Source organism: Dipodomys merriami, unplaced genomic scaffold (genome assembly GCF_024711535.1).
Source record: "Dipodomys merriami isolate MVZ:Mamm:240054 unplaced genomic scaffold, mDipMer1.0.p SCAF_48, whole genome shotgun sequence".
Classification (NCBI taxonomy): domain Eukaryota; kingdom Metazoa; phylum Chordata; class Mammalia; order Rodentia; family Heteromyidae; genus Dipodomys; species Dipodomys merriami.
The window spans coordinates 9,550,855-9,565,423 of record NW_027206046.1 but is presented as its reverse complement, the minus strand read 5'-3'; the positions used below and the strand labels follow the sequence as shown (position 1 = coordinate 9,565,423).

The 14,569-nt window shown below is 47.4% G+C and overlaps 1 protein-coding gene across 3 annotated transcripts in view; it reads right to left on the bottom strand.

Annotated features, from left to right (window-relative positions):
* The window catches only part of Rab27a (RAB27A, member RAS oncogene family), a 41,552-nt gene that overhangs the window by 4,119 nt on the left and 22,864 nt on the right, over nucleotides 1-14,569 (bottom strand). For all 3 annotated transcript variants that reach the window (XM_069995369.1, XM_069995370.1, XM_069995371.1), the window contains exons 2-5: nucleotides 8,262-8,436; nucleotides 6,980-7,065; nucleotides 5,218-5,321; nucleotides 4,486-4,609 (exon numbers count right to left, since the gene is read on the bottom strand). In XM_069995369.1, the coding sequence (XP_069851470.1) occupies nucleotides 4,486-4,609; nucleotides 5,218-5,321; nucleotides 6,980-7,065; nucleotides 8,262-8,414 (467 nt within the window). In that variant the 5' untranslated portion in view covers nucleotides 8,415-8,436. The remainder of the gene's footprint in view (nucleotides 1-4,485; nucleotides 4,610-5,217; nucleotides 5,322-6,979; nucleotides 7,066-8,261; nucleotides 8,437-14,569) is intronic.

Below are 14,569 nucleotides of genomic sequence, written 5' to 3'. Positions count from 1 at the left end.
TGTCTCTTTGCTTTTTCACTCAAAGCTGATGCTCAATCACTTGAGCTACAGCTCCATTTCTGGCTTTTATGCAGCTTAATTAGAGATAAAAGTCTCATGGACTTTCTGCCCAACCTGACTTTGAAATGAGACCTTTAGATCTCAGTCTTCTTCACAGCTAGAATTACAGGCATGAGCCACCAGTACCTGGTTCCAAAACTTTTTAGCCAAAAATTTTGTAATCTTAGCATAAATTGAAGAGCATCAACTGGTCCCCTATTTAATCACAGAAAATATGCTATTGCTCCCTCTGTCCACACGGGGGTGCTAAAACTGCAACAGCACGTAGCAGTGCAGATTATGAAAAATGCTATTTTGTGGCTCATCTAGAAATTGTCATAAATGCCTACTCAATGGTCATTTGGAGAGAATGGAGACAAAGAATTTGGATGATCTGGATGCTGGTGGCTCATGCCTCTAATCCAAAAAACTCAGGAAGCTGAGATCTGAGGATCACAGTTCAAAGTTAGCCTGGGCAGCAAAATCCGTGAGACTCTTTATCTCCAATTAACCACCAGAAAACCGGAAGTGGCGCTTGTGGCTCAAATAGTAGAGTGCTAGCCTTGAACTGAAGAGCTCAGGGATAGTGCCCTGGCTCAGAATTCACACACACACACACACACACACACACACACACACACACACACACACACAGAATTTGAAAGTACTTTAAGAACAGGTTCATCAACCAATCTGAAATTTAAAAAATTATGTAAAATGATAGCCTCAGAAAATCAAGAGGGTGGGGCTGGGAAGGTGGCTCAGTGGTAGAGCGCTTGCCTTGCATGCTCAAGGCCCTGGGTTCGATTCCTCAGCACCACGTAAGCAAAAAGAAAAAGCCGGAAGTGGCGCTGTGGCTCAAGTGGTAGAGCGCTAGCCTTGAGCTGAAGAGCTCAGGGACAGCGCCCAGGCCCAGAGTTCAAGGTCCCACGACCGGACCCAAAAAAAAAAAAAAAAAAAAAAGAAAATCAAGAGGGTCATGTTGTGGTTTTTCACCACCATATCCGTATCTCACTCACATCATGGTTAGCAAAAATCCATACCCAGCTGGTCTCTCTTCCAATCTGGATTCCCTCAAAACTAGACAATCCTAACCCCAGTTAAATCGGGGTGGGCACCAGGAAAGACCCCACACATAGTTGATGGTTTTTGCCAAATGGCTCTGCGTTATCTGGCTCCCACCTGAATGCAGAAGTTATGGAGGGAGCAAATTGCTCCTTTTCATAGTCTGCTGGGTGCTGAGTGAATGGCACTAACAGGCCATGTACACGCTCATAGACACTTTGTCTGCACCTGGAAAATTATGACAAACCAGCTCTACACCCTCTACTAAGTAATACCAGCTCCGGTATAGTGAATTGTAGCTTAGTCGTGTGAGTTGAAACATTCCCAGCTGGGTATGGTGGCACATGACTATAATCCCAGCACTTGGAAGTCTGTAGCAAGAGGATCACAATTGGAGGACAATCTGGGCTATCCCCGCCGGGACAGAGGTAATGCCAGGGTCTTTGTGGACCCAGAGGCCCCCAGCAAATGACCAAAGGAGGGCGGCGTGGACAAAAGTCAACTCTAATTCGCCCCAGCACTGCAGATATGGCCTGCACGGTGTGTTGCTTCATTGCTGACTTCCGCCACACCCCTTGCGACACAGTGCCCGGCTCTGTGACAGCCCCTCTGCCCTGGACCACAGAACCCCAGGGCCTCTCAAGTGTGGCAGAAGCGGGGGAGTCGATGGGTCTCAGCCAAGGCCCGGGAATATCGTGCAGAGAGCTGTGGAGAGGAAGCCAAACGCAGGCCTCCACTGGGAGCAAGCGTGGCTAGGCTCAGCATTAATCCCTGACATTTCCTTCCTGGCCAGGGGAGACCTGGGAGAGATTGGTGGATGGAGGGGAAGCAAGACTCGGTTCCCCACTGGTGTTCATCTGCTGGCTCATTTTGGCATAAACCAGCACCCAGACCTGCACCTGCTCCACCGCGTCGCGTCTCCTCCACGGTCCCGCTCTTCAGCAATGTGTGGTTAGCTCTGTGGCAAAGAACCCTGGCTGTTTGCACCCATCAAGGTCAAAGCCACACACTGAAAGGGGTTTGGCCAACTAGGAGGAGTCCCAGGTGGTGTGTTGGGCTTTGGGTTCTTATTCAGACTCCTTGATAGGCCAGCTCGACCTTGAAAACTCAACCTCCTGCCTCCACCTCCCAAGTGCTGAAATTACAGGCATGCACCACCATGCCTGGCTGGTTCTGGCATTCTATATCCATCCCCCTCCTGTACACCCATCCTGCCTTCCTGATGGCGTGTGTGCTGGGGACTTGAAGTGTCGGCATTAGACACAAAGACAACGCCTACAGAGGTGGTTAAACCAGTGCCCACCACCGCATAATGTCAAACGCTGACAAGACGGGTCTCGTACACACGCACTCATGGGACCAGGAAGCCACCAAGCATAGGTAGAAGCATGGAGCTGAGCCCCACAGAAGCTCTTGATCAGAGCTCGCCAGGTGCTGCTAACACGATTCAGCCCCCTCTACCCAGGGGTGGAAACCTTCACATCCTGTGAGTCAGAATCGAGAAAGACTGAAAACCCAGTTGGGCCTCGCCCCCCCTCGCCCCCCCCCCGTGCATCCCCCCCCCCCCCGTGCATTCTAATTTACCCCTCCTTTTCCTTTTTCCACTCATCCAGCCCTGGTCTATGTCACCATCAGTGTCACCTCCCTGTCTCTTACCTGCTCCTCTCCCCACTGCTCCCCACTGCTCTCAAAATGATCAGGACAAAGCTCCCCTAACACCCCTCCATTTTGCCAGACGTTCAGCATTCAGCAATGTCGGGCCTGCAGGGGTCAAGTCTAATCGCAGCCGGCATTCAAAGCTGCCCAGAGTCTGGCCTCTCCTCAGCTCGCCTCGCCGTCCCCAGTGGGAGCCTCTCATGAGGGCTCCTGGGAAATCCACGCCATCTTCCTCTTTGGCCCCCCCCCACAACCTTCCCAATCCTGCCTGCTGCCTCTTAGATTTTCCTTTTTCTTTTTTGTGTTAGTCCTTAGGCCTGAACTCAGGGCCTAGGCGCTGTCCCTGAGCCTTTTTGCTCTAGGCTAGCACTCGACCTCTTGAACCACAGTTCCACTTCTAGCCCTTTGGTGCTTTTGTGGGGGACTAAGTCTCATGCACTTTCCTGCCTGGGCTGACTTTGAACCTCAGCTCTCAGCCTCTTCAGTAGCTAGGATTACGGGTGTGGGCCACCAGCACCTGGCTTATCCTACTTATAGTACTAAGGGTTTGAATGTACACTTGAGTTCTCATAGGACAGGAAGTCGAAATAAAGTAGAGCCTGAATTCCTTTGCCAGAGGAGCCCTGGATATGTGAATACTTCACCAGGTGGCAGTCTGCTCCCAACTCCTGTACAACCCAGACTGCTATCACTATGATCCTAGCGCCAGAGCCAGGAGGAAAACTTAACCATCTCTCCCCTCCTCAAAACAGCTAAACAAAGGAGATCTTCACCTCCTCTTCAGCACCTGACCAGTGATATCCAGTAAGACCTTCTTATATGCTACAACTCTCGTGTATGAACCGAGTGAAATTGCCTTACTGAACACGGGAGTTTCTTTCTTCTTTGCAACTCAGAAACCTCTCAGGCCGGGAATGTGGCTCAGGGGTAGAGTGCTTGCCTAGCATGCATGAAGCCCTGGGTTCGATTCCTTAGTACTACATAAGCAGAAAAAGCTGGAAGTGACACTGTGGCTCAAGTGTTAAGAGTGCTCGCCTTGAGCAAAAGAAGCTCAGGGACAATGTGCAGGCCCTGAATTCAAGCCCCAGGACTGAAAAGGAAGGAAGGAAGAAGGAAGCAAGGAAGGAAGGAAGGAAGGAAGGAAGGAAGGAAGGAAGGAAGGAAGGAAGGAAGGAAGGGAGGGAGGGAAAGAAAAAAACATCTCTACACATTAATATGCCTACATTCAAAGCTGTCTTTTTCCAAAAACCAGGAGATTGACAAAATGGGACTAAGACACTGTGATTCCCACTATCATATGATTTTAATATAAGAAGCAGGGATGTTAAGCAGGATACCCATGACTCATGCTTGTAATCCAAGCTTCTTAGGAGGGGGGAGATCTGAGGATTGAAGTTCAAAGCCAGCCCCAGCAGGAAAAGCCTGTGAGATTCTTACATCCAGCTAGCAAAAAAGCCAGATGTGGAGCTAGGGAATCAAGTGGTACAGTGTCAGCCTTGAGCATAAAAAAACTAAGAAATAGCACTCAGGCCCTGAGTTCAAGGCCTAGTAGGGGCACAACACAAACAAGCTAGCAAATGAATAGAAAAGTACACTGTGACACCTTCCAAGGCCTATAGGTGGGCGTTAGCATTCGTTTTTCACTTTGGGCTTTTTGAATGACTCACTCACGCGCTCGTGTTGATTCCACTGCAAGTCTTTCAAGCCCACGGCAGAAATGCTCACCCGTATTTCTCTGCAAGGCTTCTCGCTTCCTCTTCTCTCACCACCCTCTGGTCTTCCAGATCGTTTTTATTTCCACATAACACTATATCTGGGTTCTCACAGTAGGCATGCATTTGCAGCTGGCCTAGGAAAGGGAAGATAGATTATTAGAAGAAAATAATACTGGAAGCACACAATCGATAGAGAATACACTCAAACGTGATTTTAAACTATAAATGAATGTGTGGACATAATGCTTTCAAAGCATCAGTGATACAATATGTAAGACTGCATGAATAGGAAGGTTTACAGACATACAAATGGGTAGGATAGTATTTTACAGAAATGTAAAACTAAACTGGGCACTAGTGGCTCACGCTTGTAATTCTAGCCACTCAGAAGGCTGAGATCTGAGGGTCGCAGTTCAAAACCAGCCAGGGCAGGAAAGTCTGTGAGACTCTTTATCTCCAATGAACCACTAGAAAACCAGAAGGGGAGCCGTGGCTCAAAGTGGTAGAGTGCTGGCCTTGAGAATAAAAAGAGCTCAGGGACAGCACCCAGGCCCCAAGTTCAAGCCCCACAGTGGACAAAAAATAAAATAAAACTACTCCTGTCCTAAACAAAATTCTCCAGTAAATATATCAGAGTTGTGGGACAGTGATCTCCTTCAAACAGCTTCCAACCTAAGTAGCCCTACGAGGGACTCTATTCCAGAGAGAGCTACCCAGAAGGCAGGGATGCAGTGATACTTACTTATCCAGTTTCGGACATTGAGGAAACTTTGTTCATTCGTCAGATCAAAAAGAAGAAGAAAACCCATCGCATCCCTGAAGAATGCTGTTGTCAAGCTACGAAACCTAGGGACATAAAATCAATGTCACCTGAGCCGTGGCCCCAGATGACACATAGAGACAGAGCTGCCAGCCAGGCCCCAGCCCTCTTCCACCAATTTACCACTAACAAACTCCATGATGCTCTTCCAAAGGGTGCAGGGCAGGTATTTAGCTCTTACGTAAGTGTCTGAGTTAACAGACCACGTGATCTGAAGAGCCAGCCTGCTGGAAAGGACTTGGAGAACTAGCTCGTGATCCTTTGGTGTCAGCCAGGAATTTCTTGTACAATTATGGGCCAAAAGCCAGGTTGCTTTCTGTACATGTTTTTGTCCTATGAAGTCTTGTAGGTGTGCACTGGTCTTCTAGCTCAAGTCTCTATAGAAATCTCTTCTTTGATGACCATTTCCTTGCTTCTAAGGTGGGAATGCTATTAATTCATACCCTACTCTTTCCTGACACTCTGCCTCCCAAGACTTTGTTCCTGTGTCTCCTTCTGATAGTAACTTTCCTCTCATTTTGCCTGTATGGAAAGTCTGTAACCAATGGAGCGATGTCAGGGAAGAAAACATTGGTGTCAATTTGCCAGCTAATCAGAATACTAATGGGTTTTTTTTTCAAATATTTTAATGAAAAGCTGAGAGTCAGCCCAGCACCAGTGGCTCACACTTGTAATCCTAGCTACTCAAGAGGCTGAGATCTGAGGATTGTGGTTTGAAGGTAGCCCTGGCAGGAAAGTCCATGAGACTCTGATCTCCAACTAACCACCAGAAAGCTGGAAGTAGTGCTGTGGCTCAAAGTGGTAGAGCACTAGCCTTGAGCAAAGGACCTCAGGGACAGAACCCAGGTCCCAAGTTCAAGCCCCACAACCAACAAGGACAACAACAACAAAAAAGTCTTTTTTTGGGGGGTGGGGAGGGGAAATTGGTCGTGGGGCTTGAACTCTAGGCCTGGGCACTGTCCCTCAGCTCTTCAGCTCAAGGCTCTACCACTTTAAGCCACAGCACCACTTCCGGTTTTCTGGTGGCTTATTGGAGATAGGAGTCTCACGGACTTTCCTGCTCAGGCTGGACTTGAACCTCGATCCTCAGATCTCAGCCTCCTGAGTAGCTAGGATACAGGCGTGAGCCACCAGCACCCAGCTTGTGCTTTTTACTTTTGTGTATGCTTGAGGGTTTCCATATATGAAAAGTTTTAGGGAAAAAACAAACAAGCTTCAAGGACACTCTGAAAGGTAGCTAAAAGCAAGCTGTGTCAAGATGTCACATGATTTCTCCTAGTCAAGTAACCTTTGACCACAGGCATCAATTCCAACCAGATTTTCAACTAGGTTTCAACAAGCAGGAAAGCTACATGAACATGTGCAGCCATCTTAAAGTTAAATAAATAGTGAGAGATAATGGGAGGGGGGGTGGAGAAGGGAAGGGATGTGGACAGATCTAAAACAAAGAAGAGAAGGAGGAAAAGGGGAAGGGGGAGTCTGAAGGAAGGAAGCTTCAGTTGGAACGGGCTCCATTTTTCCCCGTGACCTTCTATGAAATAGAGCTGCTGTTATCACCCGCGCTGATAACGGGGCAGCGTATCTTATCCAGGGGTAAATCCTGCAGGTGGCTGGCCTTTGCTGCTCAGGTCAGTGTGTGAGGAGTGGAGCTGTGGAGCTCTTGCTGTGTGTGAGCTGCACTCACCTCTCTTGCCCTGCCGTGTCCCATAACTGCAGGTGGATCCTCTGGCCTCTACCCACGGCGCCATCGGGCCCACTGGCTCTGTACACCTGCACGACAGAGGAAAGAGCAATCAACCCGGGACCTGTGAGACCCTCAAGCTCTTCCTCCCTTTCTTCAGTTTCCATCCCCAAGCACCCCAAGAGAACCCAGTCATTTGTAATAAAAATGTATAGACGTTATATACTCATATAAATATATCACAAGGCTAGGTGCCGGTGGCTCATGCCTGTAATCTCAGCTACTCTGGAGGCTGAGATCTCAAGATTGCAGTAAGACTCCAGATCAGGTAGGAAAGACTCCATGAGACTCAGAAAACTACTCAGAAAACCAGAAGTGGTGCTGTAGCTCAAAATGGTAGAGCAATAGCCTTGAGCAGAAGAGCTCAGGGACAGCTTAAACCCCATGACCAATAATAAATAAATAAATAAATAAATGAGACACACACACACACACACACACACACACACACACACACACACACACACACACACACACACACACACACACACACACACACACACACACACACACACACACACACACACACACACACACACACACCATGCAGCTTGCTTTTTCCCAAAGTCCCCTCAGACCACTGCTTTCAGAACACATTGCTTTTCCCCTACCCTCTCCTTTTTTATTCATTATTTTTATGTGGTACCAAGGAATCAAACCCAGGGCCTCATGCATGCTAAGCAAGCATTCTACCACTAAGCCACATTCCCAGGCCCTCTCTATTTACTCTTTGGGCAATACTGGGATTGGAACTCAGGGCCTCATGCTGTAGCTTGATTGCTTAGCTGGTGCTCTACCACTTGAGCCACATCTCCAAATGCTGACTTAATTGGGAATGGAGTCTCTCAGGGTTTTTGCTTGGCCTGGCCTCAAACATCAATCCTCCAGATCTTTGTCTATCGACCAGCCAGGATTCCAGGCGTGCACCAATACCTACTAAGGAATTAGACAGGTGAACATGGAGCCTGAGATGACCTTTCTACTCAGGAGGATATAGAACTTACCAGTCTCGGGGCTGGGAAGGTGGCTCAGTGGTAGAGTGCTCGCCTTGCATGCATGAGGCCCTGGGTTTGATTCCTCAGTATCACATAAACAGAAAAAGACAGAAGTGGCACTGTGGCTCAAGTGGTAGAGCGCTAGCCTTGAGCTGAAGAGCTGAGGGACAGCACCCAGGCCCAGATTTTAAGCCCCATGACCAACAAAAAAAAAGAAAAGAAGAACTTACCACTCTCTTTTCCCTGAAGTCGATGCCTACTGTGGTGATAAACTTGGAATTAAATTTGCCATCAGTGTATTGGTAAAGTACACTGGTCTTCCCTACACCAGAGTCACCCAATGCTAAAAACTTGATGAGGTAATCGTAATCTCCATCGGACATAATGAAGAACTCTGTGGCTCACCTGAAAAACACAGATAAGCATGGATTTATTAAGGCCTATCAGGAAATATTAATGAGGTTGCCACGCTCAGAGGGCTCACCTATAATCCTAGCCACTCAGGAGGCTGAGATCCAAAGATCATGATCTGAAGGCATCCCAGGCAAGAAGAAGGGAGCCCGGGCAGGAAAGTCTATGAGACTCTTCATCTCCAATGACCCACAAAAGGCAGAAGGGGTGCTGTAGTTGGTAGTTCCAGTGATAGAGCACTAGCCTTGATTATAAAAGCTTGGGGACAGAGCCCAGGCCCAGAGCTCCAGGCCCAGGACTGGCAAATGAAAAATTCAAAGATCAGCTAATGGGAATTTTGATGTTAATACCTCTACATGTGTAGGCCCTGAGTTTCAACCCCAGTACCTGAAAAACAACAACAACAACAACAACAAATTTGGTCTTCTTAATTATTACTCAAATCCTGAGTAATGTTTTTGAAGCCAAAGTGGGAAAAAAATGCTCCGTGCTTCAAATATGGAAATCAAATCATGTAAATGTGTTCCCACTAGCTTGCAAGGAAACGGTGAGAATGTACTGGGTCAGCCTCAAAGCAAGAACAGCCAAACCCCATTCTGTGGGCACTGTCTCCAGCCTCGGGGTACTTTGAAGCCCCTGCGTGGGAACACTTGGTCTCCTGGAATAAGTACTCTCTAAGTCCCTCCAGTAGCATCTAGGAAAAGTCAAGGTTGCCAGGCTTGGGACAGGTGAAAGGCCGGCTCACTCAGAGAGAGCACTTCCAGCTCTCCTCCTTACACAAATATTTTCTCAAAGTGCCCTCCACCCTTGCTCCATCCACTAACCACGGAAACCCAGCACGCCTACTTCCTCAACAAGTGCTGGGCGGGGTAACTGTCCAGTGAGAGGAAGCCAATGATCCTTGTTATTAAAAAAATAAGCCAGGGCGCACTGGTGGCTAACGCCTGTAATCCTAGCTACTCAGGAGGCAGAGGACAGTTTTTGTTTTGTTTTTGGTCGTGGAGCTTGAACTCTGGGCCTGGCGCTGTCCTTCAGCTCTTCAGCTCAAGGCTAGCGCTCTACCACTGAGCCACCTTCCCAGTCCTGAGTGCTAGTCTTGTGCAAAAGAGCTCAAGGACAGTACCCAGGGCCTGAGTTCAAGCCCCATGATGGACAAAACAAACATGCAAACTTTTTCCTTGCTGTTCAGGGAATAAGAGAGAAGAATATGCCTGGAGCTAAGAAGAAAGATCTCTTTCTCTTCCCTTTCTCTCCCTTTCTCCCCCCCCCCCCCATTTTTCTTTCTATCAAGTAAAGTGGAGATGACCATGTTAGTGTCCTCACTGAGATGCTTTAAGAAAAATGATAATCTGCAGAAAGCTTTGAGCATTGCTGGCTATATATGCAAAACATTAAATCACTGAAACATTATTTACAACACTGGATTTTTTGTGTGTGTATGTATGTATGCGCCTGTCCTGGGCCTGGGTGCTGTCCCTGTGCTCAAGGCTAGCACTCTACGACTGGAGCCCCAGCTCCACTTCCAGCTTTTCTGGTGGTTAACTGGAGATCAAAATCCCAGGGACCTTTCCTGCCAAGGCTGGCTCGGAACCTTGATCCTCAAATCTCAGCCTGCTGAGTAGCTAGGATTACATGCAATTTTAAGTAGATTCACTAAGTTCTTTACTAGCAAGGCATATACTTTTAAATCTTTTTCTATCCCTCAATAGCAAGGTTTGAGCTCAAGGTCTCACATTCACTTAGGTGGCTTGCTGTACTGCTTAACCGACAGAGCCAGCCCAGCTTCTTAGTGGTTATTTTGGAAATAAGAGTCTCAGACTTGGGCTGGGAAGGTGGCTCAGTGGTAGAGTGCTTGCCTCGCATGCATGAGGCCCTGAGTTCAATTCCTCAGGACCACATAAGCGTTTAGAAAAAGCTGGAAGTGGCGTTGTGGCTCAAGTGGTAGAGTGCTAGCCTTGAGCTGAAGAGCTGAGGGACAGCGCCCAGGCCCAGAGTTCAGGCCCCACAACCGGACCCCCCCCCCCAAAAAAAAAAGAGTCTCAGACTTTTCTGCCAAGGCTAGCCTTGAACCACGATCTTCTAGATCTCAATGTTCCAAGTAGGTAGAATTACAGGTGTGAACCACTAGCACCCAGCTTAAATCTTTTTCTTAATATATCCAGGACATGAACCTTCAGGGGGGAAAAAAAATCACAGTAAGAAATTCTATTTAGGTACAATTGTCTTTGTGCCTAAATTGAAAGATACTCTGGCATTCCTATCTACCAATGAGTTTCTTCCACATGCTTTCTCGGCAATTTGAGAGCAGGAAGTATTCATCAGTTCCATGCTCTGACTTTCAGAAAAGGGAAACTGAGGCCCCCAGAAGGCGATGAATGATCTGAAAGCAACCAGCTGGATCAAAGGATGGGCCTGGGCTGGAACCCAAGTCTCCAAAATTCTAGTCCCGTCTCCTTTTCTCACATAGATTTGTTCTCAACATTCTTTCCTTCACAGGTTTAGTTGCTTTCATTCAGGAATCAAAAGTTTTCCACAGCTGTAGAAGTAAGTTGCTTTATGTCTAAAGTTCAGAGATGCTGGGGTGAAGGATCTGCACTTCTACTACTAAACTCCTTTCCTGAGCCAAGTGTGGTAGTATATGCCTGTAATCCCAACTCTCAGGAGATACAGGTAGGAGAATCCTGAATTCAAAGCAAGCCGGAGCTACAATAACCCAGGGTTACAAAGCAGCCTGGGTTACAAACCAAAACCACCTTCTACAACCAAAACCATCATCTAAAACCAAGATGACATCTCTTCCTTCTGCCACAGCCAGAAGAACTTCTGTATAATAGGGAAGGAGAATGCTTGTCAATGACTCAAATGGTCTTTGTTTTCTTTTTAACTTATGGTCACTACTGACTCATTTATTCAAAAGATATTGGTTTCCAAGGCTGCTTTTAGTCTGAATGTCCACAGGGATTTATGAAAAGCAAATTTACCGAAGCTGGGGTGCTGCAGAGTTCTAGTTAAGAGACATGGACCTCAACTACAGCTTCAAACACACAGCACAGCAGGCATGGCGGGGCTGGGGAAGCTCTTGGGTCATTTGTCAACTATGAGTACCACAGTGGTACTCATAGACAGGAGTGTCTGTTTGATTTGCTGAGTAACTTCTCAAATATTGTGACCACAGCCCTACAGACTACAATCACCAGTCAGTATGATAAAATGGCCGCCCACCACTACGGCCTGCAAGGACTACCTGGTCCCAGGAAGTTCATAAAGGTATGCGAGGTGTGAATGCATGCCTATTCATGGCTGCTTTGTGTGTGCACACAGAAAAGCATGGGACCTAGACTGGAGCCAGGGTCCCTTTCAACCTGGATGTTATAAGCCTAGGCTACACCTGGTCATATGTCCCCAACAGATCAGGGCTTCAACACTGACTTTGGGGGTTTTTATTGGGCCAGTCCTAAGACTTGAACTCAGGGCCTAGGCTCTGTCCCAGCTTTCTCTCTGGACACTGTCCCTTAGCTTTTGCACTCAAGGCTGGCACTCTACCACTTGAGCCACACCTCTCCTTTGAGCTTTTTGCTGGTTCACTAGGCTGAGTTTCATAGCAAGACTCTGTCTCACAAAAAAAGTAGCTCTAAATAATTCTGCTAATATAGAAACTCAATTCTTAATTTTAAAAAGAGTAAAAAAAAAATACTATAACAACAAATGACCCTAGGATTCTTGCCGCTGCCATTAAGTATTAAAAAATTGAAAGTGGCACTGTGGCTCAAGTGGTAGAGCACTCGCCTTGAGCTGAAGAGCTGAGGGACAGTGCCCAGGCCAAGTTCAAGTCCCATGACCAACAACAACAACAACAAAAGTATTAAAAAAAACTGTAGACAGTCAACTCTCTATCTCTCTGGTCCTCTCTCCACCGATATATTTACAGTATAAGTTCAACAGCTCCCAAATCCCACATTCTTTAATGGGTGACTTAAAAGGAAAGCCAAGGAACTTACCTACTGGACAAGACTGGCTTCCTCAGATACAGCTGTCACCGATCGCCAGGGCTTGGCCCTGTGTGGAATCTCAACACTATCTGTATTGATTGCCCAGAGGTAGGGTGAAATGGGCCGTGCCCTGAGTTTACTTATGCAAAAGCACCCAGTGGCCTGCCACATCTCTAATGGCTTCTCTTCTCCTCTGTGTTGGAATGAGAGACGGAGGACACATACAGTCAGGTAAGGACAGGGGAGACTCAGGAACTTGTGCTCTGCATGGGACAGTCCACGGAGCCACCGCAAATGCACGTGACACATGCCATCAGAGCCTTTCACGCACGCATCACTGTGGGGATGATCTCAAGGTTGGGAGCCTGCTTGTCTGCCAGCAGGAAATGACAAGGCAATGCCAGAATGTTCAGAGCAGACCGGTGCTGTCACGGCCAGCAACCTACCCCGAGAGGCATGAGGATGTTACCACCGCCATGCCACCGTGACCAACAGCACACGGCGCTGATCCATCAGATGGCAAACTTGTGTTAGCAATAAAACTGGTTCTTCAAAGGTACTCTCACTAGCTCTCCACCATATAAAACAAATGAAGGTTATGACTTTACCCATGACCTGTGGGTCTAGACTAAGGCCCTGACAAGGACTCCACTGTATGTATGTGGAAAATCATCCGGGAATGTTGAACCTTGAACCACGTTCATTTGCCTTCGGCTTTGAGTGAAACATTTTTCTCTCTGCCTGAAGTCCAAGCTGCACAGCTGATGTGTAAAGTCTCCGGGCATTTTGGTCACTCGGCATCTCCTAAAGCTGTCAGCTCTCAGATCTCAAGGTTCATCTTATCTGGGAGGGAAAACTTATCACATACAGGGTACCCCAGGTAAGCACTCCAAGAGAGGCTCCCTAAAGCATGAAAGGATGGATTAGGCTTCTGGAAAGAGCCTTGGGGACCCCATCATCCGGCCTCTCTTTTCTGATCTCAGAAAATGTGTCTCAACTCTCCAGTGAGGTTGACTATCTTCTCACCACTAACTGACAAGGGGCCACCTGTCACTCAAACGCTAATTGCATCCACATCTGCTTCCCCTGATAGCCTCCTCCTTCCCCCAGTTCCCTCTGTTCCCTACTGATTTCATTCAGGAATGACCAAAAAGAGTCCTGAGACTCCACAGAGAGCCGCTCCTTCTTTGATCAACTGCACTATACTTGTTGAAAACTTGATAAGCAATTTCCATGTGTCCTTTAGCTTTCTCCACTCATAGCTGGAGCTTTACCACTTGAGCCACAGCTCCACTTCTGGCTTTTTGCTGGTTAATCGAAGAGTCTCATGGATTTTTCTGCTCAGGCTGGCTGTGATCCTAGGGATCGGCCTCCTGAGGAGCTAGGATTACAGATGTGAGCCACCAGTGCCCAGCTTGCTAAAAAGGTTTTGTGAAGATTTCTTTTCATTCTCATTAAGGAAGTTTATCTATTCCTAGTGTTGTATTTCACCAAATTTTGTTTTTGCATCTATTGAGATTATGCTATTTTTTCTCCTGTAATCTATTCATTTACCCAATTTTGCATTAGCGCTACTTTTGATAGTTACCTTTCCTTTTTTTCTATTTTTTTTTCTCACTTTCCTGCCTTCTACTCTTGGTTTATAGTTGTTACTCAAAAGTTCTCTTTCAGCTGGACATGTGGTTCACACCTGTAACCCCAGCCTCTTAAGAACGTCCTTCAAGTGGCACTGTGGCTCAAGTGGTAGAGCGCTAGCCTTGAGCTGAAGAGCTGAGGGACAGCGCCCAGGCCCAGAGTTCAGGCCCCACAACCCACACACACACAAAAGGAGGTCCTTCAAAGAGAAGAGAAACCAAAATCAACACAACATAAACCTACCAATCCGAAAGCTATCATTTTAAATGACATTTAGTACATGCCCTCCAACGGCGATGAACAGATAGATCGGGGATCCCTGAGGTCCCTAGGGAGGGGAGAGAGCCTCATTTGAGGGAGTGGAACACGGAGCATCTCAGGAACACCTCACAAACTGGCACTGAGGCTCTACCATCCACTCTACACTACATCAAACACGCGATCGTGGCTCTGGAGCTATAGTGGAATGCATGAGCCCTATGCAGAAACAATGAAGAACTCAG